This window comes from Pleurodeles waltl, chromosome 5 (assembly GCF_031143425.1).
Source record: "Pleurodeles waltl isolate 20211129_DDA chromosome 5, aPleWal1.hap1.20221129, whole genome shotgun sequence".
NCBI lineage: Eukaryota > Metazoa > Chordata > Amphibia > Caudata > Salamandridae > Pleurodeles > Pleurodeles waltl.
In genome coordinates, this window is record NC_090444.1 from 1,809,822,225 (window position 1) to 1,809,848,549 (window position 26,325).

Below are 26,325 nucleotides of genomic sequence, written 5' to 3' on the forward strand. Positions count from 1 at the left end.
AATAAAACAAACAACACAAGCGTCATTGCGAGCTCCATCCTGTGCAAGAGTTTGACGCTGAAGAACACCTTGAAGCCCGCACATGGCCACCCCCACCCCTGCCCACATCCGCAGGGGGCCCTTGGTGGGGGAAAGGCTGTGCACGCGCCCTGTCTGACCGGTTCTTCTCTCGCGGCTTCTCACCAGCCAGAAGCGCTTCGAAGAACCACTTCCTTGTAAACGCAGTCATGTCCCCCCCTCATCACGATAGCTCCGTTTCCTGGTGCTTGTGTAGCGCCTGGTCGCACTTCAGCGCTAGGTGAGTGTCTTTTATAAATTACCAATAAAATAAAGAGATCAAAAAACCCCAGCGTGCGACGCGGTGGCTGGCGTGGTAGTGCATAATCGTGGTATAAGCAGTTCTGTAGCGCCTTAACAAACGTAATTATCCTTAAGCGTTGAATTGGTGCCACTCCAATTGGTGTCTTTTTTCCTTTACTTGATATTTTTAGGCGTTTGAATATTTTCGGAAATGGATTCCTGCTGCCCAAGTAGAGCGAAAGGGAGTGTCCTGGTCCTAAGACCTGAGAGCTGTCAGTAAAAGCCGTCACTGGTGGCAGCTCGCTTCTATGCGAGCACTGTCTGTGTGCCTAGTTATGGATCAGCCTAAGATTCTTCTAGGCGCTACTGGCTGATGGCTTACCAAGTGAATAATTAGAGTACCCCAGACCATATATCCCCAACCTTGGGCAACTGAAGTGCTGTTAATTATTTTCTGGAGCCCGTGAGTCTTGTCTGGGACCCCACAGTACCTTATGGAGACCCTAGGGTTGCCACCTGGCCAGTATTTTTATATCAAAGCCACGAGAGGCATTCAGAAAGTCCGCATAAGTCAGCATTTTGTCTTAAAAATGTTACCGAACAGCAAGGAATATAAGAAGACATCGCATTTAGATTATTTCATTGCTGTGTTAACTATTACTGAATAATTGTTAAAGCAAACCGAGGCAGCATAGCCATATGGAACAAGCATTGGCAAAGCCAAGCGCTCTGGCTTTAATGTAGGGGCGCACATGAAAGGAAGCAGCTCCATTTAAAAACAAAAACGTGAAATACATTAATTTACTTTCCAAAATGCTTGCTAATCCATGTCACCTGAAAGAATTAGGAGTGAGAGCATCATATCCTTAGCTATCACAAATTTGGAAAACAACACAACGGTGTTAATATCTGTAAGCGGAACGGATGCTACAGAACACAAACATTAAAGGGCTGCAGTGGACCCACTTTTACAGCAGGTGCCGACTCACTGGTTTACTGCCCTGCTCTGAACACACCGCTATGCCTAGAATTGTCTTGTATTGTACCATCATATAGCTCCTTCTGCCCCTGGAGAGGCCCTGGAGCGCTTTGCGGGTGGGTAGCAGCTATTCCTCGACACACAGGATATTTTAGATGTACCTATCCGGTTAAGAGTGTTAGAGGGAAATCTGTTAATAATATAAGACAGATCAATTTGACACAATAATATAGGATTAATCGATTTTCAGCTGGGAACAACAGGCAGTCTCAACTTAGAGGCCAGGACTGAAGTTCAAAGTTCTGGTTCAAACACCAGTAGGATTTATACTGTAAAAACCACAAAAAACTGTGGTAAAAAATTCAGCATTGACCTAAGCAACTACAAGCAGTACAGATAAGATAATGAGGTGCATCTGGAAAGAAGCACGTGCACTTGTTGGCCTCATGGGTGAGTAAGTTACACTGGCATCATTCACCATATCTATGTTTCTGCACAACAAGAGATTATATGTTGCGTGCTGCTCATGGTAGCCCTGCCTTGCAAATACTTATCTGACCCTTACACAGTTCCCCTCACCACGTTATGAATGACTTGTGGGTTTTAGGACCCTTGTGCTAAGGCAGGATACACCCTTTTGTTCCACCATGTTCGTGCTAAGTGAACATTTTGAAAGCAACAGTTGGTGCAGCTGTAAAGAAAAACTCTCATTCTAATGTGGCTTGGGCCTCTTGTGTGTTTCAGCACAGCTAACTTAACAATGCAGCATGTGTATATGTTTCCTAAGTAATACGTTTTTTGTTTGTCCTAAATATGACCTGCCTTTTCTATTGAACCCACAGTCTGTCTTTTTTTAACATGTCATGTATTAAGCCTTTCACTACTTACATTGGTTTACAACTATCTCTAGCCTAAAATGTTTGTATTGGGACTTGGGAACTTATGTTTGTTTGTATGTGATGTATTCCTATTCTTCCAACATCAAGAGTGCCATGCCACGTATCACACCATTACTTAGCAATCTGACAAGCAGTTTGTTAAGTGAGGCTGTCACAGGAGCTCGTGCAGCCTGTCGGGTACCTTACATGTCTGGCGTCATGCAGTGTACGTCCAGGGGTGCAGCTTGGTCATTCAGATGGGGTGAGCTTCAGGTTTCAAGCAGTCACGCTGGGATATCTTGTTAAAATTCATTGTATGATGAGAAGCAGGGCACGAGGAGGGTATATGGGGCAGCTGAGAGAGAAAGGAGGGCAGATGGTCAGGGGCACTTAAAACAACGGGGCATGTTTACAAGAAAGTGGCGCATCAGCTGTGATGCACCACTTTTCTTGTGCCCCCCTGTGCCCCTCTAACATCACCATGGTAGCACTGTATTTACAACATGGCGCACATTAGCACAATAGCGTCAATTTTTTTGATGATATTGTGGCGCATTGGTCGACTAGCACCAAATATTATGGCCCTAGTCCAGCAATGCGTGGGGAGGCGCATTGGAAACAATGGGAGCGTCACTTTAACGCCTGCCTTGGGCAGTGGTTCGAAACGACAAGAAAAATGGTGCAGTGAAATCTTGTAAATTTCACTGCAGCATTTTTCTGGGCCTCCTAACGGAGGAACACCCCCGCGTACATTATGCCTGGCGCAAACATAATGTGGCGAAAGGGGTTACAAAGTGGTGCCATGCTTACATGGGGCCACTTTGTAATACTGGCGTGGGGAAAAGGCTTCCTTAACGCCTCCATAGCGTACAAAATAAATGAAGTTAGAGCAGCGCAAGGAGGCGCTAGGGGTGTGTAAATATGCCCCACCATTTTTCAAACTGATCACATTTTTTTAGGCCTTCAAAACAGAGATGAGAGTGTGTTTTGTAGTGTGTGCATGTAAAAATCCCATGTGAAATCCGACAGACACTTCATCATACGCAACTAAAAGCCCTTATACCCAACTTTTTACTACAGATTACATTTTCTAGTGTAACACCCCAAACAACCCCCTGAAGCTAGACTCCTGTATGCATATGATTGAACATCAATGTTACATGTGAATGGCAATGTATCAAGTAGCAGATGCTTGTACTGCTCCGGGGTGAAATCGGAGTAACACTGTTGTTTAACAGCTAATGGTTTCACAACTTTTGGGACAATATCTGAGTCAATTACGATAGTGAGCAGTGCCGGCTTTAGACCGGTGCAGCTGCACCAGGTACTGACCTTGATTTGGGGGCACTGACCTCAGGAGGGCGCTGTGTTTGGCAATAACTTATGAAATTTTGCGATTCAAAAGCACCTTCTGAAAAGTTGCTTGTGCGTCCAGTCTTCAGGAAACAATTAAAATGTCAAGACACCGCTTGTGACTAATGTTTCTGCTGGGAGAGAGATGGGAGTTTTGTCTTGCGGCAGCTTTGGCTCGCCATAAAGTAGCGTAGAGCGTTAACGTGCCTGCTGCAAAGAAGAGAACTATTTATCATGTGGATAGCTGAGTGGATTAGTAAAGCCAGCCTTTACAAGCGCTTTAAAACAAATGAATGTAAATGAAATGGGGCTATGCATAGATGAGGGGCACATTTTCCAGGTGGTGGTGAGGGAATCCGAGGAGTTGGTATTGGGGTGGGGGTGCCATAAAAGACTTTCGCATAGGACGCCACCAGCACTAAAGCCGGCCCTGATAGTGAGCTATTTGTCACTGTGAATTTAAGCCATGAGTGGTATTTGTATGAATTGAGCAAATGATTTGTAAGTCTAGTTATGAATTCCTGATTTACAAGTTGTTGGCAGCGGCACATTCTGGTTGGCTGAGGCGAAGCCCTAGCTGAACAAACCCTACCACTCCCGTCAGGGGTGGGTGATTACACTCAGTAATAACCGGCGCTCACCCTTGGGTAGCTTAGTACTGAGCAGTAAGGATTATCACAGAGGCAATGTGTAAAGCATTGACACAGCACTCTTGCACAATAAATACACTAAACGTCACAAAAGAGACTTCACACAAACAACTTGAACATTATGTAAATCTGGGCATAAATCACATTCAGAAATATCACTAGCAGCCCTAGGCCCAAACGTGTTAAAAACAATATTAGCAATATATACACATAGGACAAATCCTACGTTTCCTCCCAGCACCCTCATGTGGTGCAAAATGTCAGCATGAGACCCACCCCAGCAAGTATCCTAATTCAGTATCACACAGTTCTAGGGTGCACCCCAGTTCACAATGTTAACAGTAATATGTACACACAGATAATTCCAGCACTTTTAAAGAGTTCTGAGGCCTACGCCTCACGGGTAAGAACCAATGTCAACTGTGATAAGTCTTTTGGCAAGGAAACAACGTGCATGGCAACACCACTATGTGGTGTAGTCAATCACAGGCAGTTACTCCCACACACTCGCTCCACACCACTACATAGTGCCACGGATATCAGGCAGCCTCGAGTAGCATGCATTTACACAGACTCGCTTTCAGCACCCTAATGCGGTGCACTGATATTCTACAGGTCAGTTGTCACTGTACTTGCAGACCCCGTGGGCCCAAACCTCCATCCACCCTTCAACCAATCCCGACTACCCACCCCCCCACGAGCTAGAGATAAAAGCAACCTTTCCCTGGAAAAAAATCAGATCGCTGCTGGAGTCATACTTATTCAGGGTCCCGTGGGAAAGGTGCGGGGGGGAACAGATAGCAGGCTGATCAGGCAACAATTGGCAAATGTAGGTTTGGTCACCATTTGGGAAGTTCACTCAAAGGTCTCTGCACTGTTCCTTCCGGCGTAGGCCCAGATCTACAAAACACAAGGGGAGGGTCACCATAGGACACACACTGATCACTTTAGTGCCCACCCAGGCCAGGCACTCCACTACACAAATAGTTACTGGTTTTGCACCTCAGTGGAATGAGGTACAATGTCTGGTGTGCGATGACTTGAGTCGCATCAGACAGTCTGGTTGAACACAGTGTTACTAGTGCTCAGCCTCTGTTGCGTGATGACCTAAGTCGCACCATACAATTCCCATTACCCATGAAAAGTTACCAAATGTTGTACCTCCCTGGAATGAAGTGCAGTGTCTAGTGCTCAATGACTTGAGTTACACCAGACAATTCCGATTGCGCATGAAAAGTGACCAATGCCGTACCTCCCTGGAATGAGACGCAACATCTTGTGTGAAATGACTTGGGTCAAACCAGACAATTCTGCTCCCACACAAAAGTTACCATTGCCGTACCTTCCTAGAATGAGGCACAATGTCTGTTGCACGATGACTTAAGTCGCACCAGACAATCACAGCCACACACAAGACGCAAGTTCAGCGTTGCCACACAAGGTAGAATGCAGCACTGCTCTGGATACACCCCTCCGTCTGAGGGTCACAACCTGTGAATCTGACACCGCCCACAATAAGCCTGCAGTCGGAGTGTTGCACCAATAGAAATGCGACACGATGAACGAAGTGGGCCACGCAGGTTTCCGCAACCGATTAATCCACTCACAACCAGCAAGACGCTTATGTGTGTCATGGGCCCCACGATGAAGGGCCACACTCCTTGAATGTGGGCAGTACATTGAAGTCTTACATCAGGCAATCCGGTCTCCAGGCACAATACTTAGTTCCAAGCTCACACTGCTGCTATCAGGTGGAATCCATCATGTGATGTAGGCGCTTAGGAGGGCACTACTCTCCAGACGACACGGGTAGAAGGTGTAGCTCCTTCGCAGGAGGTCTTTGATATCCCTGAGACCTCCACTGAGAACAGGGGGAAAGCCAACAAGCCCTTGGAGAGTACGCTTCAGAGCGTCACACAGTAGCAGGCAGTCTGCCCAGGCCAGCCACGAACCAGGAAGGGTGTGAGGTCCCTTCCAAGGGCAGTAAATGCTCCTATGCACAACCGACTCTTCTGGCAGTGTGCACCATGCAGTCCAGCGTCTCTGCAAGTGTATCTCTAGTTTGCTGCAGTGGAGCACCAGTAGTTATAGTGTAGTGTGCCTTTGAAGTTGGTGTGGTTCAGAGGGTTCCCAACTGAACTACAGCTGTCTCTCTTAATTTGAGTCCTGTCTGACCTGGGGTCATGATCTGACCCAGAAAGGCCAAGTGTCAAAACCTCTCCCTCCAATTTATCTACCCAGGCATTCAAATGGCAGAGGTCTGTCATTCCAGTTGTGTCTCCAAGGTTTATAGCTGTTGCTGGGGAATTCACAGATGTGCTCCCCAGCCCCCATTGTGGAACAGAGTTGATTAAAAAGAGCAGAGAAATGCCCACTTTCTAGAAGTGGCATTTTCTCAGCGATTATTGACAAAACCACCTTTACCACAGGAAGGGGTTTATCAGGGCGATTTTAATGATGGGAAGCATTATGAGGCCGCTCCAGTGCAATCCACTATTGCAGTAAGGAGTAATGGTAAACTTTCCCCATGATAAGCAATCCTCAATGGAAGTGAAAACGCACATCAGTATTCTTCATTCCCTAGGCACATGTGCCCTGGCATGCTCACAAGCCTGCAGGGGCAGGCTGGACACAAGTTTGAGAAGACCCAAAGGTGCAAGTACGCCAACACAGGCCTGCTGTGACAGAATCAGTACATATTAAGACACCATTGGGCAAGTGCACACACACTGGCCTACAGTAGCAGGCTCAGTACGTGTTAATACCATAGTGCAAGTATGCACACACTGGTTAGCGCTACTTCCTAATATATGTAGGAAGGGCGCTCACGCTTTCCCACTGCACTGACAGTGGGAAAGTGCCCAGGGCTCTAAGGCCACTAAGAGAGAATCAGCAAAGCCTACGAGAGAAGCTGACCTTCTAGGTAGGAGAAGCCCACGTGGGGGTTCTTCCCTACCAGGGCATGGAACACCCTCGTGCACCTGCCCTGCCATCTGCCTACCTCCTGCTCCACCCTTCATGGGTGCTCTAGAGGTAGCATAAGGCCTACTCAGGGTTGGCCATAGAGTGGGAAATGCCACCCTGAGCGCAAGCACATATGCGCCTTCACAGGCCAGTACTGTACACATGTTTGACAGGATATTCTGGTGGGTGGCACAATCAGTGTAGTGTCCCACCAGTAGCCAGGGCCCATACCCACCCCAGATATATGGTGTACCTTTTTCAGGGCACTCCAGGCTACAGCACCTCAACCAATCACGTAAGTGCCCCTTCCAGGTGTGTGTAGGAAGGACATGCACACTTTCCCACTGCAGTATAGTAGGAAAGTGACCAGAGTCTTAAGGCCACGCAAAGAGAGACAACAAAAAAACGGGAGAGAAAGCAATAAGTTTCAGGGTAACCCCCTAAGAAGAGCCATGTCCAACACCAGTTCATTCCCAATGAAGGTGTTTTGATAGGCAGATGACTACATCTTAAAGAGACCCTAACAATCAGACAAATTTGAAACATCGACACACCCTCCCTTTTGGTTGACTTGTACAATTAACACGAAGGGATTGTGTACTAGTTAACACTACATTGATACAAACTATTTTCAAACAACGTCTACAGCCATTGGGAATAGTACAGTATCTTACGTTATGTATGTTGTAAATACATCCACAATCTGAGCAGTTGTCTGCACTATGATCACTCATTCCACACTTTATTGCAGATCAATATGTTAATGATTTTTTTGATGGAAACAACATTTGTCCTGTGCTTCTTTCCCAAATTACCTTTTGATTCACAACGGAATCAGAGCTTTAATTAGATTTTGCATCCCTTTAAGTTTCATCGAGGTGTCCGCTTATGAATGAGTTCTACGGGACAACTGTTCTAATAATGCATGCTTACCCTGGTCCACGTGGGCACATAGGGTAGTCCTTGTTAGGCATTCATAGCAGCATTGTTGTAGTATATGAGGTTAAAAGATTTGATTTGCTCGAAGAATGGATAAAGGTAAACATTGAAGAGGAAAGGAGAGGGAATCAATCCTTGAGGTGCACCTGCTTTGATGTTGTGAGGTGGGCAAATGCTTGGAGGTATCGCCATGGGCTTGATTTGTTCCTAAGGAAGGAAGTTCTCCAGTCCAGTACTGCTCCTTTATGATGATCTGTGTCAAAACTTGTAACTTATTGTAGCAAAAGCAATACTATCACTCCATTTGCATCTACCATCATTTTCAGATTGTCCCAGATGGAGATCAAGATGGATTCTCACCTCTTCCAAGATGAAGGCCTATTTGTTGGTCTGCAGTAGCTTGGTATCTTCAAGGAATTAAAAGATCTTAGTGAGACTTGTTCTGTCAGTTTTCCGAGGTAAGGAGCACTTGAGATAGGTCTGCAGCTGGTTGTATCTACTGGGTCCAGATTGTTTTTCTTGAGGAGTGGTCGTAGGTAGGATGTATTTGTTACGATTCAGTCATCACACGGTGAGATTTATCTTTGTAGTCGTAAATACGTCTTTATTACATATGAAGACCCTGTACCGGCTGTCTCCTACTTCAACCGCCTTTCTCCAGAGCCCCCACATTCCAGAATCCCCACTGTTGCCGGGAGACAGCCGGAACCCAACTTACACATTACGTACATAATACAACACATCCCCAATCCTATAACATTTATGTTAACACTTACTAACAATATTTAAAACCTAATGCTAAAATATTTTCTCGTACTAACAAGACTAACATCTGATGTTAAAATATTCCTTATACATATACTTCCAGTTATATACACATACTAACCGCACACAAAATCTTTAAGTAACCTCGACTGCTCCTTCACTCTGGCACTGGATTTCCCTGTACACATTTTTCTCCCTCTCCAAACATACTTCATCTTCCCTCTCATCTGACCGTACCCCATTCCTTTTCATTCCATTGAATTCATCCCATTTATTCACACTTTTTTTCTTTAGCCACTCATTTATTTCCACCTCCGAACACCTCACTATCCTTCTTGCGTTCCACCAGTTACCATCTGACAACTTGACACAGTTTCCTTTTACGTCTAACACACTCTTCGGCTCCGACAACTTGGATTCCCCTTTCCTTGTCACGTTACCTACCATCACTCTCACCCATTCGCCCTTCTCATATACCTTTTGTTTTCTTATGATCTTACTGTTGTCTCAATACATATTGTTGTTGATACGTCTTTACCCTTTTTCTGACCTGCTCATGATTAACCACTATTTCCTTATGTCTTCCCATCCATGCCAGCACGGCTATAGTGCATGGCTTCCTCCCCTTCAATAATAAAAATGGAGCCTCGCCTGTCACACTATGTGGTGTTGTTCTGTAATTCCATAGCATGTCCCTAATTTGAGAATTCCATGAGACGTTGTTGTATAAAGCTTGTTGCAAATTCTCTCCCACTACTCGATTAAATCTCTTGATCATGCCATTTCCTCTAGGATGGTAAACTGGTATCCTACAATGTTTAATTCCCCATTTCTTGAGGAAACTCATAAATTCACCCGAAGTGAATTGTGGTCCATTGTCACTGACCATTTCTCCTGGACATCCTTCCCTTCTAAATATTTCTTCACAAAATGTAATTACATTACTTGCCTTCACCTCCCTCACAAATGCCACCTCAGGCCACTTTGAGTAATAGTCCATCATGACTATGGCAAACCTCTCCTGGCAACCTAAATACTTAAATGGCCCACACATATCAATAGCCACCCGTTCCCATGCTCTCTCCGGTATTTCTTGCTAACTAATCGTCGTTTCCGATAACACATGTGACTTGTCACTACACGTGCACGCAATGCAATTCCTTACATATCTTTCAACGTATTTGTCCATACCCGGCCACCAGTAATCTGCACGAACCTTTTTTTTCATTGCAGACATGCCCCCATGCCCTTCATGCATCAACTTTAACACTCTCTCTCTCTCTCTCTCAAACTTTCCGGCACCACCAATCGGTCTCCTCTCCTCAGCATTCCATCCATAACTGACAGCTCTTCCCATACCTGCTTAAATTCACTCATATCAGCATCCATATGTTTTTTCTCCATTTCTCCCATCTTCGGTAATGCTTTTACAATCTTATTCAGCAACACATCTTCCCAAACAGCAATTACCCATTCTTCTTGATTTATGGCTCTCCAGGTTTCTGAGATGTCTGCCACCACCCATTCATCCTCAACAAGTTCATCCTCATCATCCACAGGTAGTCTTGACATGCACTCTACGTTAATATTCTTTACACCCGGTACATACTTCATTTGAAATGTATATTCCTGTAATCTATACATACATTTTGCTACTCTTGGAGTTGCTTTGCTGGCCCCCTTAGTAGTGAACATGTCTATCAAGGGTTTGTGATCTGTCCTCAATTCAATTTCCGTGCCCCACACATATGTTCGGAAATGTTGTACACTCCACCAGCATGCTAATGCTTCCTTTTCTACCGTCGAATATGTTGGCTCCGCTCCTTTCAACATTCGCAACGCAAATGCCACCACTCTTTCTTTTCCTCTATGTCTTTGCAACAATGCCGCTCCCAATCCGTAATTGCTAGCATCTGCTACAATTATCGTCTCATCATATGGTTTAAGTGTGATGGCTTTAACCATGGCTTCCTTAATTACATCAAATGCCTCCTGACACTCCTTGGACCATTTAAAATGGCATCCCTTCTTCATCAAATTCCTCAACACATGTACATTTTCTGCAAAATGTTCTACAAACTTCGTGTAATACTCGGCTAAGCCCAAGAATGATCTCAGTTGCTCTTTGTTTTGTGGTGCAGGAGCTTTTGCTATAGCATTCATCAACTTCTGCTTAGGTTTTACACCTTGATGATTCAATGTATGTCCAAGATATTCCACCTCTTCCACGCCAAATTTGCACTTATTTCTGCTTATAGTAAGTCCGGCTTCCTGCAACTTCTTTAATACCTCTGCAGTATTTACATCATGTGCCTGCTCACTCTATCCCCATACCAGCACATCATCCTGAAATACCAACGTGTTCCGCACATTGTTCAGTATTCCTTGCATAACTCTTTGGAATACTGCTGAGGCAGATGCCAGGCCAAAAGGCATCCTCACAAATTGGAATGCTCCCTCGGTTGTGATGAAAGATGTCAATTGTCGTGATTCTTCCGTCAGACACACCTGGTGATACGCACTCGATAAATCCAGCGTCGTGAAATACTTCCCTCCTCTCACACTGGCCAACATCTCATGTATTCTTGGCAGTGGGAACCGATCAATTAAAATATTGTCATTCAGATCCCTCAAGTCCACGCACATGCGGATCCTACCATCTGGTTTCCTTGATATTACTATTGGATTCAGCCATTCGGACGCTTCTATTGGTTCGATTATACCTTCATCACACAACCTACGAAGTTCTTCCTTTACTTTATTCCTTAGTGATATTGGTACCACCCGTGCCTTATGTACCTTCGGAACTGCATCCCTTTTCAAAATGATCTGGTGTTCAAAATCCTTGAGACAGCCCAACTTGTCCTTAAACACCTCGGAAACTTCATCAGCCATTTTCCTTCTGCACTTCCTTTTGTTAACAATACCTGCTCAGGATGATTCGGATCTAACACAATATTCAACGCACGTTGCTCCCTCCATCCGAGCAATGATCGTCCTTGCCTTACTACGTATACTTTCGCTCGCGCTTTCCGGTCTTTGAATCCCAGATCTGCTTCAAAATAGCCTAAAACGGGAATTTTACCTCCACCATATCCTTCCGGTGCCACGTCAGTGGGTTTAAGTTTGTTGTTTCCCAAATTTCCCCATTCTTGTTCATCAATTAGAGTAAATGGTGAACATGAGTCCGCCCACATGTGTGTTTGTTTCCTGTTCACCTCAATAATACACTCTCGTGGATTGTATTTCTTGGTCCTATGTCCATGCTGAGTGCACACCACCGTGGTTCCATCTTCCGCAGCCAAAACTTCCAATTCTTCTTCACTAGTACTACTCTCCGTCGTTCCATTTCTTTTCACTGTGTTCACCGCCTTTCTGAATTTTTGTTCACCAATCATCCTGCACACTCTTGCAAAATGCCCAGTTTTCTTGCATTTAAAACACTTAGGGGGTCATTCCGACCCTGGCGGTCAAAGACCGCCAGGGCCGCGAATGACGGAAGCACCGCCAACAGGCTGGCGGTGCTTCCTTGCCCATTCTGACCGCGGCGGTAAAGCCGCGGTCAGAAAACCGGGGCCGGCGGTTTCCTGCCGGTTTACCCCCGGCTGAGCGAATCCACCATGGCGGCGCTGCAAGCAGCGCCGCCATGGGGATTCTGACCCCCTTACCGCCAGCCTGTTTCTGGCGGTTGTCACCGCCAGGAAGAGGCTGGCGGTAATGTGTGTCTAGGGGCCCCTGGGGGCCCCTGCACTGCCCATGCCATTGGCATGGGCAGTGCAGGGGCCCCCTAACAGGGCCCCAGCATGCTTTTCACTGTCTGCCTAGCAGACAGTGAAAAGCGCGACGGGTGCAACTGCACCCGTCACACGCATGCAACACCGCCAGCTCCATTCGGAGCCGGCTTCAGTGTTGCAGGCCTCCTTCCCGCTGGGCCGGCGGGCGCTACCTTGGGTAGCGCCCCGGCGGCCCAGCGGGAAAGTTGGAATGGCACCAGCGCTCTTTTGACCGCGGTGCGGCCAAATGGCGGTTCCCGCCAGGCGGGCGGCAACCGCCGCCCACCGGGGTCAGAATGACCCCCTTAGTGTTTATGGGCGGGCAATTTTTTGCTTCTGCCAAATGTTTATTGCTTCCGCATCTAAAGCATTCTTTTCTTTTCCCATGGCTTTCATCAAACTTATTAGTACTCTTTTTCTTAGGGTATCCCACCTCCCCCACTATATTTTGTTCTTTATTGTCGTTCTGTGTATTGAGTTCTTTGACATATTGAGTTGTGCTTTCCATATGTCTTGCGACTTCTACTGTTCTATCCAAGGTGGGATTCTTTAAACTTAACAACTTCTCCTGTATTTTTGTGTCTTTCAGTCTATTTATAAACTGGTCCCGGATGATCTCATCGTTTAAATCCGTAAATTTGCAAGAAATGGCCAACCTTCGTAGACTATTTACATACTGATCTATTGTCTCATTTGGTTTCTGAGTGCACAAAAAAAAACCTGTGTCGCTCAACTACTATATATATATTTTTTTTCCATAATTTTATTCCAATGTCGTCATGGCACTTTCGTAAACATCCTCCTCTTGATCTGAATCTCCTCCTTGTGTACTTTGTACTGGTAAAGTTTTTAATACTTTCCTACCTTCTACCCCTAGATAGTGTTTTAAAATTGCTAGCTTCCTCTTTTCTACATACATCTCCCCTCCAATAGCTTCTAAATATGTGACAATAGCTTCCTCCAGTCCTCCCAGGTCATGCAGGGTTCTCCTGGTAGTTCTAAAAATGCTGGTGGTGGAAATATAGATTGTGCTGCCATTGTCCTCGTTTCAAAATACTTATACCTCTTTGTTTTGTACCTCTTTGTTTTGTTTAATTTGTATCCAATGCTGATAACTAATAATAAAGTACATTAAAGTCCAATGTATCTCAATTAAAGTTCACTTGTCTTATAACATGGCAAAATTTCCCAAAACCGCCGACATAAATTCATTCTAAGCAATGCTTCTCATTACATCCAAACGCTTGTCTGCTTTTATTTTGTTGCGGCACACGCGTTGCTAAGCACACGCAACTTCAAAGAAATGTGGAAGAGGAAAATTAGCCTTGTTCTTGTTTGTTTATTTTTTCTTTCTTCAATACATCCCGCTCCTTGCGTTCTAGGCTTCCTTCTTTAGTCGTCTCCGTCCTCCGTCCGCACTACTCGTGCCTCGTTACTTGTGCTTCACCACCACCGATGCTGCCTCCACCGGTCCAGGGTCATCGCACGGCAGGTAAGACTCACCCTCGTCGCCACTGTTACGATTCAGTCATCACACGGTGAGATTTATCTTCGTAGTCGTAAATACGTCTTTATTACATATGAAGACCCTGTACCGGCTGTCTCCGACTTCAACCTCCTTTCTCCTGAGCCCCCACATTCCAGAATCCCCACTGTTGCCGGGAGACAGCTTGAACCCAGCTTACACATTACGTACATAATACAACAGTATTCAACTCTGCCAGGTTGCTGCCTGTGATTATGTTCATCGCTGGTCTTGCTGTTGCTGTGGCCAATGGCTGGATGTTCTTGCTTCTCTTACCTACTTTTGTTAACTGCTCTGTCTTCCTCTTGTGCACCTTATTCTTTACCTAAGCTCAGAAGTGCTCGGCAGGCCTTTGATAGCTGTTAATGCATGCTTAATGAGAAGCGAGGTCTTTTGCTATATACGTTGATGGAAAAACAATAAAACATTATGTAGCTAACAGACAGCTTGCTGAATATTTACATATGTAAATTAGCCTATTCTTTGGTTTCCTCACTGCCAGATTGTCTTTCCTTCTCTTTTATTCATTACCTCTTCGTCCCCTTTCCTGTTCCTCTCATTACCGAATGAGGCCCTCATGCCTCCACGGACACTTTTCTAACCCCAAATTCTTGTAAAAAATAATACTGAACACAAACCCCGCCTCTCCCTCCTGGTACAGTTAGCTTTGGCTCACGTGCTAGCAGCCTGTAATATACCAACTTCATAATCATTTGAATTAAGTACCTGAGGCGGGAGGGAGGGATGTAATGATCGCAACAGGGAAGTCTGGACTCAGAGTAATGACATTACCGGTAAGTAATCTATGCATTCAATTCAATGGCTTCAGTTTACTGATCAAATAAAGTCCCACACCTTATACGTTAAAAAGTTCACTTCCTGTTGTATGAAGCCTTCTACAGCAACAATCAGGGCTGTAAAGCAGTTGGATCCAGTCAAGCTGCTGTTGCCAGGTGACTTGCTGAGGCGTCTTGAGTGGGATACTGTGAAAAATATCCCACATCTATAGCTGGTGACACCTAGCCAGAGCCTCCAACACGTATCAAAGTCAGTGCAAAACTCACCAAACGCGTGGCACTGCTTGCGCGGGCTGCTAAAGAAGACGGATATATGGGTTTACAGATGCCGGGGGCGCACTGTAAAGCGTCATTTTGTCACAAACTATTAACATAGAAAAATGCATCTACTGTAGGGCAGTGGTTCTTAACCTTTTGAACCCCACCTAATATTTGCTGAAACCAAGAGACCCCCACTGAATCATTACTGGAAGCCGGGTAATCTGACCCAAATATTTTCAATGATCTGAACTGCAAAACAGTACACAAAAACACAGGAACAAGCATTCATCAGACAAATACACAAATTCTGAAATATTTTATTTAATTCACAAAGAAATAAAAATATCACAATTTTAATCTTTATGTGGAGGTTGGTACTTTCTTAAATTGACGCCACTCCGTGTCCGTACTATACTCTATCTGATGCTTTTGTACTGCTACCACTTATCAATCTGAGGATAATAACTTATGTTTTAGTCTCCAATTTCAAATTCCTTCACATTTACAGAAAGTAAAAAAAAATCAGCTTTACCTAGCGTGTCTTAATTTATATACACTTTATTAGTCTGTCAGTATTATTGAATTTTTTAGGCAGTGGCAGATGCCCGAGTACGCTTCATGGACCCCCACGGGTCTCTGGACAACAGGTTAAGTAGCATTTTTGTAGGACAGCGCCTTTAAAAATCAATGTGTGGCTGTGTAGACGATAATCGACTACTGGGGTGCGCAATTGTACTGCTATCTCACATTGCATGGCATAGTCTGCTGTTGTGTGCTGATTGGATGCATGTGATCTGAACACTATTGTAATCTCTGTGAGAGAGTGCAGCAGGTGCAGTGGTTTCGGGCCCAGAAGCCTGAGGAGATCACTGAACCTTCATTTTGTTGCTTTAATATTATGTCCCAATCTGTGACCAGGGGCCATTGTCCTTGTTAGTTCTGGACCCTTGCACGTTTGCTGCATCACTGATTTAAGGATTGACGACAGAAGATGGGATTTTCAGTTTTTTTGTGTGGTTTTTCACTGTTCCGAAAATGCAGACCCTGACGTCTCAGCATGCTTTTTGAAGACATTGTGATGCTTTGATATTTGATGAGAAGGATTTTGCCTGTATTGTGTGCTTCTCTTTTTAGGGTCGAGCGCGCAAGCGCTCTGGCCCCTGTTGTAATCTCTCTGTGAGCTTTTAACCACGCCCACCACACACCCATCAGTTTGGTTGATTCATGGGCTTGCCTTTTTAAATTTGCTTAATTTCATAGTGAAAGGCATGCATAACTCATGGTTTTTCTGGTGTTTAGCCCGCCTCGAGGGCACCGGCCAACTACTGAAAACATATGAGGCTCCGTATTTTCCACATGGCATCTGGACTACTTTTTCTTTTTCTTTCAAATACAGCGCGATCTCGCTGGGCAGTAGTCGAGCGCTTCGCGTGACATCGACCCTGTTACATAGATAATTGCACTTTTGCCGGTTACATGGATAATTGCACTTTTGCCGATATATTTGACTGCAAGCAAACTTCTGTTTCCTTTTGTGTGTCTCCTTCACCGTCATGGCGGCCGGCGGCTTGCTTATGCGAAACTGTTTTACTTTTCATTTTCAGTTTAAGTGGCAAGAAAAGTCCGGTCAGGAGTTTACAACGCTAATATCTCTAACTTGAGAAAATTCGAGACCCATTAAATTGCAAATGCTTGTTATTCTGTGTAATCGCATGATTTTATCAGCTTTGTGTGACTGAAGGCATTCCCAAAATGCTCATTCAGCAATAATCATGAGAAACGAACTGGTGGAACTGGGGCTTCTAAAATATAAACTCTTACATTATTTGAGACAAACTACTGCAAATAGTTTCTGGGGATTTCACTCTGATCCCATAGCTTCTCATACCGCCTGAGCAGACTTCTGCTATTCATGTCACTCCTGCCAATGCAAGGCCAGACTCCTTGGAAGGTTGTGCAAGGCAATTGCCTATTCTGTCCTTGGCAAAAGCCAAACCAGTGATCTTGTTTACCCCTAAGTGTCAAAGTACACATAGAATCTTAAAAATATTTGGGATGTACATTGCACAAACAAAATGTAAGAACATGGGAAAGATTTTAAAATGTATTTAGTGTTTCTTTAACATATGGTACTATTTTCCCCTTTATATACAATTAGACCTCAGATTGAACTGGGAACCAGTTACCTTTCAAAAACTAGGGAATATTAGCTTCCATTTCCCCACTGATTTGCAGGATGGAAATCTCGGCAGAGTGACAAGGTCCCTCCGAGCCCAGTTTGCTTTTTAGGTCTTCTCTTTTGCTTTCTGTAGTGGGCCACGTGGCACTAGTGAAGATAGTGTGCTACCCCAATTATTGTATTATTTTGCAAACCTTCTCCTGCTCATCCCTCATTCCTTCTTCAGACAGGCCACACATCAGATTTGGTCGCTGTGGCCCCATTGGTTAGCTCTTTCCACTCTAAAGCTATCCATGACTGTGGGTGAATTAAGCCTTTCAGACTTAGAATGCTATTATTTAGTTGCACATGTCCAACAGGTGGCTCGCTGGCTGTCTGCCTGCCGCCTGCATGAGATGGTCCCTGAGGTCATGTCTCAGAAGTCTTTCTGCCCACCCCCAGAGTGTCATAGTGAAGGATTTACTCCCAGTCTGTCATCCCAGATGGTGGGGTTAGGCAGAAAGCACACTAGACAGCAGGGGCTATAATGCAGAAAGTGCCTCAAGGGTTCACAGGTCATTCGCACCTGCTTCTTCCAATCCCCCCTTCCCTGGCACTTGGTATTACAGAAGGGGGCGCAAGATGCTTCTTCGGGTCCTTCTGCAATATGGACGCCGCTGCTGCACATTTTGTGAGAACATGAAGGGACCATTCTCTAATTTCCACTGAGGCATGACTCCATGCAAATGAGGAAACTCTCTGCACTAGGACTATATTACAGACATGGGCACAAATGAAAGAAAACCTCTTGGCAGGCCAGTTACATATGTGCCACATAGAGGTGGCACACAGTCAGTGCACCTACTAAGAATGCTCTTTTGGAGTTGGTAATGAGGGGTCCCAGGATTCCCTCAGGCAGTCTGCTCTTTAAAGTGAGACCCCTCTGCCTCCACTTAAAGCTGAAGCTGTGGCCATGTGTTTCACCAATACCTTTTTTCTCTGCACTCGGTCAAAATGATAAGAATTTATGTGGGCACTGGGGGCAGCTTTTTGTATTATAATCATTTGAAATGCCTCAGTCCGTGGTGGGCGCACCTAAATAAGGGTGCAACAAGGCCAATGCGTGATCTGGGAAATCTCTTATGTTAAGAAATGGGGTGAGGGCTGGTCCGTTCTGGCATTGGGCTAATCTCAAAACACACTTTCTTGCACGGCACATTTTTTTATTTTTCAGAATAATACATTGCTAATTTTTGATATTTTCTTGGTTCCCTTCATGTGCATCCCCACATTTTGGGTGCCTTAAGTGTCCCCAGTATGTGGGGAAAAAAGATACATATTTGACCTGGATATCTTTTCTGTAAAAAAAAAGTTATGAAAGCTTAATCATGAATTGCACCAAACATTAAACCAGGGATCAGCACTGCCGGAAAGCCAAAGCACGGATGCAGTTAAGAACACTCCATAGGAATGAGACCAGTACGGAGGAGACAGAAAAAGGAGAGGAAATGAGCTAGAATGGGAGTGAGTTACCATTTTGAAGAGATTGGGATTTTTCTGATTGACTGGTGAAAGATGAAGGAATGGAGAATTGGGGTAATAAAGATTACCAATAAACAATTCAAACAGTTTCTCTTCCCATCAACCTTCATTCTAACCCGCAATTGCCACTTACCCCCATGGTATTGCCCACTATGTGCCCACTCACCATCTCCCAGGACCCTCTCTCAAAACCGCTTCCCTCTCCACTCAAAGAATGAAAGAAACAATCAATACTTCAGAGGCCGGTCTGTTTCGTCTTCCTTCCTCAGCACCTCCCCGGGGTAGATCTTAAACTCTTCCCAAAGAAGATCCATGTGCAACCTTGGTTTGTGTATAGCTGTGTGTGTGTTGTGAAAGTTTCAGCTTAGTGCATAAGATCCACTTTCTCTTCCACCTTCAAATGACCAGTGAAGTTGTCCCTGAGAACAATATTGCTCTCCATATCTCCAGAGGACAAAGACCAAGCTAACCTGAACCCCTCCACTGTCGGTCAGCTATGTCTATGCTATAGGACCATCCTAGGCTTTCCTTAAAAAAGTAGGTTTTTCCCATTTCTGAAGTGTAGTATGGATACCATTCTAGGTAGCTTTAAGGAGGAGCATATTTGCTGGGAGCTTGACCCTGATCCATATTTGTGTTAGCAGTGCACTGCGCCGCAATGGACACCGTTTCAGGGTGCAAGTCAGTCTGTTTTTACCTCAATCAGCCATATTCTTCATTTGTGTTTAGATCATATGGCCGCCATGTTTTTCATGTGTTTAACACTCTGCTTCTTTTTTCAGAACAAAGACTTTGCAGTTATGCCACTTTTTCTAGAATGATCTGCGAAATACAATGGAAGGCGCAATTCAATCTAAGGTTCGCCCTTTGTGGATTTTTATGCATTTTTTTGATCTCTGTGCTTGTTCATCTAAACAATGTATGGAGCAATACACCTGGTCAATTCATACCCCAGCCTAGGAGCAGTGGACGGAGCACCACAAGGCACCCGCTTGTACCACCATATCCCTATGACTACAAATTCACCATCAATCAACCAGACAAGTGCCAGGATGGAGCACCATTTTTGGTGATGTTGGTCATTGTCCAAGGGGAAGACCAAGTGGCAAGAGACGCGATCCGGAGAACATGGGGTAATGTAAGCAATGTCTCTGGGGTTTCGATCGTAAGACTCTTTGTAACAGCGATGTCTCCTCATTACAACAACAGTATCCAGCTTGCACTCCACGAAGAAAGCGATTTGTTCCATGATATTATTCAACAGGACTTCTTGGACACGTACAATAACTTGACCCTAAAAACTCTAATGGGGATGGAGTGGGTGACCAAATACTGCCCCAAAGCCAGCTATGTTTTAAAAATAGACAGTGACATGTTCTTGAACGTTGGTTATTTAGTTCACAACCTTCTAAAACCTGAACTACCAGCCAGAAAAAATTACATCTCAGGGTATTATGTTCCAAAGTTTGCAGTAAATCGGGAAAAGGGTGGTAAATATTATGTCCCGAAAGAAGTCTATGCCAGTGACATGTACCCTCCATATGTAGCGGGGCCGGGCTATGTGTTTTCTGGAGACATGGCCAAGAAGATCTACGATGTTGCACAGATTGTTCCGCTGATCCATATGGAGGATGCTTTTGTTGGGATCTGCCTAGAAAAGCTGAATGTAAAAATTACTGTGTCACCCCCAAACCTCTTCAATGGGCACAGAATAAATTACGACCACTGCCAGTTCCATGCTCTCATTATGGTTCACCACTACAGCCCAGCTGAACTTCTGCAAGTATGGCAAGACTTCACGGCCAGTCGCAAATGTCCTAGCAACAAAAAATAGAGACGGGCCGTGCCCACTACTGACAATTACACTGCTTCTTCTAGTCAGTGACAGATTTCAGTCCGGAAGATTTAGCGCCTCAATCTTACAGAACAGTCTCTAAGGCGCTTGACGTTTTATAGCCCTCCTTTGGAAGGGTAATGTTGTTACAGAGGCACCGGGAAGAATGGTTCCACGTGGAGCAATGAAAAACGTCCTAGACCACATGATGGTTTTTGCGTTGTTATGGGATAGGTCCACAGGGCTATTTAATCAAATGCCGCTGTGTGCCATAGTACCAGGTACCTAGGCGCTCCCTCAGTGTACCTCTCAATTAATGGTCAATAACTACTATAATTTGTTGGGAAAACCTGTAATTGTTATTAATGGACACAATACACTGGAAAAAGCCTGTAATCCTCATTAATCCATTTGAGACGCTCAATAAGCCCTAAATGTGTTTATCTGAAACTCAGACGGAAATCCAGATTGTGGAGCCAGAAACTTACTGTACATTCACTTTGTTTTTCCCTTGCAGGTTTTCCTCTGTCTCTCTTCCCTACTTCTGCTCCAGGCTGAATTCAAGCAGCAGGCATACCTAACTGGTCTTTGGGGTCCCATGACCATAATCTAACAACCACTTAATGTCTCTTCCAAGGGCATCCGGCCCTGGTACTGAGGTAAATGGCAGGCAGGATCAGAGAGTTTTACTGTGCTGCCTTCCTTGTCTGGACCTGTAAGTGCTTAAAGCCACAACCCCTGCCTCGCTCACCTTGTTTATCCCTTCTCAACTCTATACCTGCCTTACATCTCAGACATATACGTTTCCTCTTTTGAAAATTAACGACTTTTTTCATAGGGCTGTCTAGTGTTGCCTCTTGTTGATTCACTTGTAAAAACACTCCTGTGAACTGTGTTTTCCAACCCATCTGGGTGGTCCCAAGGATCTGGTCCTATGCTGTCTGGTGACTTTAATAATTTATACAGTCACTGCTTTTTGGTGGAACCCATACACCCACTACTGTGATATCTGGTGACTTCTTAGATGTTGCCAAGGAACCTTCTAGGTAGACTTCGTAGACCCACTAATGTGAAGTCTGTTCACTTCGATGTCAGCATCACTACTTCTGAGTAAATCCTAAAGACTCACTACTGTGAAGTCTGGTTACTTTCTGAAGTTGCCCCTCCCCTTTTTGCTGGGACACCATAGAACCTTTACTCTGGTCTCTATTGGGTTCCTTGCTTTAGATATCATCCCTATTGGGCAGTCCCTACAAACCCATTACTGTGGTACATCTTAACTCCTCAAGTTGCACCACACTCCTTTGGGATGGAACCCGTAGTCCAACAACTGTGGTGTCTATTACTTTCCTCAAGTTGTGCCTCACCCCTTCTCAGTGGACCTTATAGTTCCACTAATCTTGTGTCTCCTCATTTCCTCAAGTTGTGCTTCACCCCTCTTAGGGTGACCACTTCAGCTCCTACAATAGTGTCTTGATTCCCTATGGTTACGGCATCGTCCCTTCTGGGTAGACCACAAAGATCCACTACTGTGATGTTCGTTAACTTCCCGAGTTGCGCCATAGCTGACTCATACTGTATTCCTACAACCTAAAACTTAATTCTTAGAAGTTAAGTTAATGTCACTGATGGTTTGACATCACATTCTCAGGCTAAACATCCAGAAGCCATGTAAACCCAGCAAAACAACTGTAGTTGGATTCTTTGCTTCTCCAGTTTTAGCTCCAACCCAACTCCATAAAAGTGATCAGTCTCTGGAACTACCAACACAATTGATTTATGGTAGCTTAGCTGAAGGTACTCCAAAGCTGACATCTACATCTTAGTTCAACATCAGGAACCATCAACAGACTAACAGAATAAGTGGTTTCTGATAGCTGAACCTTGCTGCTTGACCAAAACGTGGGCAGTCACATGACACAGACATTCAGTTACACCAGAGTAAATCACTTCAACTTAGTTAAATAAATGAACCTACATGAGTCTTACCAACACAAGAGGTTTCTGTTAGTGAGATCTTGCATCAGACTAACAGATAACAAAAACACTGCACACAAAAAGTGCATTGAATACCAGACCAGAAAAAGTGTTTGCATCTAGCCATCAGATGTTTTGAGTGGCCCCTTATAGGTCACACTCTGAGTGTTATGATAATTATCTTTTGAAATTATTTCAAAACTAGTTTCTAACTTTATCCTTGACTAGTCAACCTAGGTATCTCTCTTCCTGCCATAAGAAATGCACTGGCACGTTCAATATTTTGACTCGCATTATTAGGGTTGAAAATGATGGATGGAAGTATTTTAGCCACCCATGATGTCCATGGGTATTTGCCTTAAACTATTGATAGGAGATGTTTCCAATAATTCAGCTTTGTCTGTTTAACTCTTTTATCACACTCTAATGAATTGTAGTAGTTGCTGTGATGCTGCTTGTCAAGATTTCCTTCTACAAAGTATACACAGACATATGGTCCGATTCTCAAAGGGACATATGACTTGTAAAGTTACAGGTGCGTTATCTCTGCACTCATGGCAGAATCTCCGCACTGCAGTGGTCAGTGCCGAGATTCTGCCCCAAGTGCAGAGATTCCTCACAAGTCGTATGTACCATTGTGAAACGGGCCCTCAATATGCTTGGCTGGAGGGAAGCTGGTATCCACAGGGCTGACGGTAGCCAAGAGGGAAACCGCATATCAGTGAAGAGCCACCTGCTCATCAATTGACGACTGGACCCGAGCAATAGACGTTTATGCAGAAGAGAGGATCTCTCTAGTAAAGGGGTGCCCCCCAAAAATGATTAAATTAGGAGGTCGTGGCTGGATATCCCTAAATAAATCTCTACATAAACTGACTGGTATTTACCTACGTAATTGTGACCCCCAACACAGTGGAAAAATAATGTTACTGCTACCGGTATGCTGAGACGAAAGTACAAGAGCTGCTAATATCAGAGAAGAGCTGTAATGTTTTCCAGTTGGCTATGATGATTTTGTGTTTTGAAAGCAAAAACTTAAGATTTAAAAAAATGTAACTCAATGTAAGTCTCTCATGTCAATATCTGTTGAATTACAGGGTATCATATGGTCACAGACAAGGTACAAGTAAAAGGTGGGAAAGATTAATGATAAAGGAAAGATTTGGATTATTGCACATTTTTCAGATTTATAATTTATATGCAGATCATTTGGTTAGAACAGGCCATTTATTGCACACTTAAATATAATAACAAGAGGATTAAATGTGTAACAATTCTTTTGTAGGCATATGTAGAAATGAGCGACGTAGTCTAGAGATGGCAAATGATTTGATATGCTTTGATATCAGTGTACTGTACCAAATAGATGTTAAAATAATCAATATTTCTAACAAAAAGAACATACACACATGTGTATAGTAGTTGCTGCTTAATAATTAGAACATATATGTTGGTATCCTTTGCATTGTAACCACTGGCGGCTATATAGCTTGTATATAGCTTGTAATTTATCAAATGAGTTTGGCTACACAACAGCTTATGACTAACTTGAAATATTGTAGTCGCGAAAAAGACTGAAATCAGATTAGATTTGGCCAGACAAAATGCAGCATCAACAATGTTCTGTATTGTAACTATATTACAAATAAACACGTTTTTCTGTTCATTAGGTTTGAAGAACAAAGACCTCGAGGTGTTTATTTTACTCTGACACATGTTTAGTTGTAGAGGGAAGTTATCAATACAGATGTATCTGAAACCAAAAGAGAATTGATGATTTATCCATGTAACTGATATTGTTTATGATTCATAATTTTTCTATAAATTAAAAAAAAAATTAATGATATGGGAGAATGGTTTGTTGTTATGATTGTGATGTATTAAGACTGCTCCTGGTATGACACATGGCCCCTTTGGTGTTACCTACTCCAAAACAGGCACTTGGCTGATTTTTGGAATAAAACTGCTTAAGTGAGAGGAAATAAAGGCAACGTCTGAGCAGTGGGCTCTGATTTCATCAAGCATTCTCCCGGCAAATAAAAACAAAAGTGGAACAGTTCTACAACTAATCTATAAGAGGCTTCTGCAAACCAATACCTGAGAACAAGTCCTCATGCCCAAGCAATGGGAAAGCATACCTTGGCTCAAGGAGGAGATAAACAAGCTAAAACAAGCTAAAAAGCTAAATAGATGCTCTACACTGGCAATCGAGAAAATTAAAAAACAAAAATGATAAAACACGTCAATATGCCACAATAGTATATAAAAACCATTCATTAAGAATACAAACTATCCCACTGCTTCTTAGGGACATTCAATTCAAAGTGGCCTTGGATGGAGGTATATAGGACTTTCTCAGAATTCCGCAACTCAGAGAGCAATGCCACCAACATAACACACTCACAAGCCTTCTGCAACACCATAGCTCACAAATGTTACTCCAAAGCCAATAAACTGGAGCACTTCCTCAGCAACAAATAAGTCCAACATTTTGCTTACTAAGTCGAAAGACGAATAACTCAGGCAGACAACAGTCTCCAGCCACTTCCAAACAACTCTCTGACTCTAAGTTCAAGGAACTGGCCAAGAAAAATGGGCAAGACGGCTCTGAGTGAGTCGCCTGCACGCAGACCAACACAAAAAATGACATCTGACTTTCCGCATATGGTTCCTCCATAACAAGAAGCACCATCAACAACTTACGAGCTTCAGGAACCTTCCCTTTCACCCTTAGGACCTCTTACATCAGACTTGCACAAGAAAAGGATCCAGACAGCTACCAAATGATCTCCTGGGGCTCATTGGATAGATGCTTTTACTCAGATCTCAGACTTAAGAGAAGAGAAAAAACTGCTCTCACACTATGAAACAGGTTTCTGTCCTCCAAAAGGCATTTAGTCAACCCTGATATGCCCAATAGGAGGAACTAAAAACTTGATTCGAGGTATGTGGACAGAAATGGGTTTGCAGCAGCACTACTGCTGGTTGTATCTGTTGCCACTGACACTGTCCACCACCAGACGCTGCTGCTGAGACTAGAAGAACTTGCCTTACACTAAGGTCAGATAAAGCTTTGTCTCTCTGACCCTAATTACAACATCCCCTTTTCATCTGACACAAGGCTCAATGGTATTTAAACAGAATATAAAAAACACAACTATCATAGGACAAAATATTTTGTCAAAAGATAGTGTATGAAATTATCGTGAAGGTAAGTTTCAATAGGTAGGTAAAGTTTTACTATTTATAACTCCACATACATGTATCTTGGTGATATATGTATATCTACAAGGTATATAGATGTGGAATTAAGATAACTATATCTATAAAATAGCCTTCTTAGCGGGCTGTACCAGCCATTAAAGACCCGCTCCAGCAGGAGCAGGCCTTTAATGGCCGGTGTAGCCCGCTATGCGGACTCTAAGGCTGTTAGAGCATTGGCCCATAGTAGACGTAGCCTGCGATGTGTTTGAGGAGGCCTTTCCAAATAAACCTAGAACAATACCGTTGCAGCTCAGGCTGCACATGGTGCGCCTGCAGTAAATGTCCCACATGTAAAGAGCTGTGGATTATACAATTAAATTAATTTACTCTAAACTGAACAAGCAGGAATTTTACTACCTGGGGAAA

General features: G+C 43.9%; 1 protein-coding gene across 2 annotated transcripts; it reads left to right on the plus strand.

The window, feature by feature from the left end:
- The first annotated feature begins 148 nt into the window (after nt 1–148).
- Nucleotides 149–24,549, plus strand: LOC138296829 (beta-1,3-galactosyltransferase 2-like). Of its 2 annotated transcripts, XM_069236291.1 has the most exons (3): nt 149–298; nt 8,390–8,521; nt 19,667–24,549. In XM_069236291.1, the coding sequence occupies exon 3, from the start codon at nt 19,702–19,704 to the stop codon at nt 20,716–20,718; it is 1,017 nt and encodes a 338-aa protein (XP_069092392.1). In that variant the 5' UTR covers nt 149–298; nt 8,390–8,521; nt 19,667–19,701; the 3' UTR covers nt 20,719–24,549. The 2 variants fall into 2 exon arrangements, with proteins under 2 accessions (XP_069092392.1, XP_069092391.1); XM_069236290.1 differs by lacking the exon at nt 8,390–8,521 and having other exon boundaries at nt 150–298.
- Nucleotides 24,550–26,325: the final 1,776 nt, after the last annotated feature.

Excerpts from the sequence above, each read along its gene's own strand:
- LOC138296829 (XM_069236291.1), top strand. The coding sequence starts at position 19,702 with ATGATCTGCGAAATACAATGGAAGGCGCAATTCAATCTAAGGTTCGCC.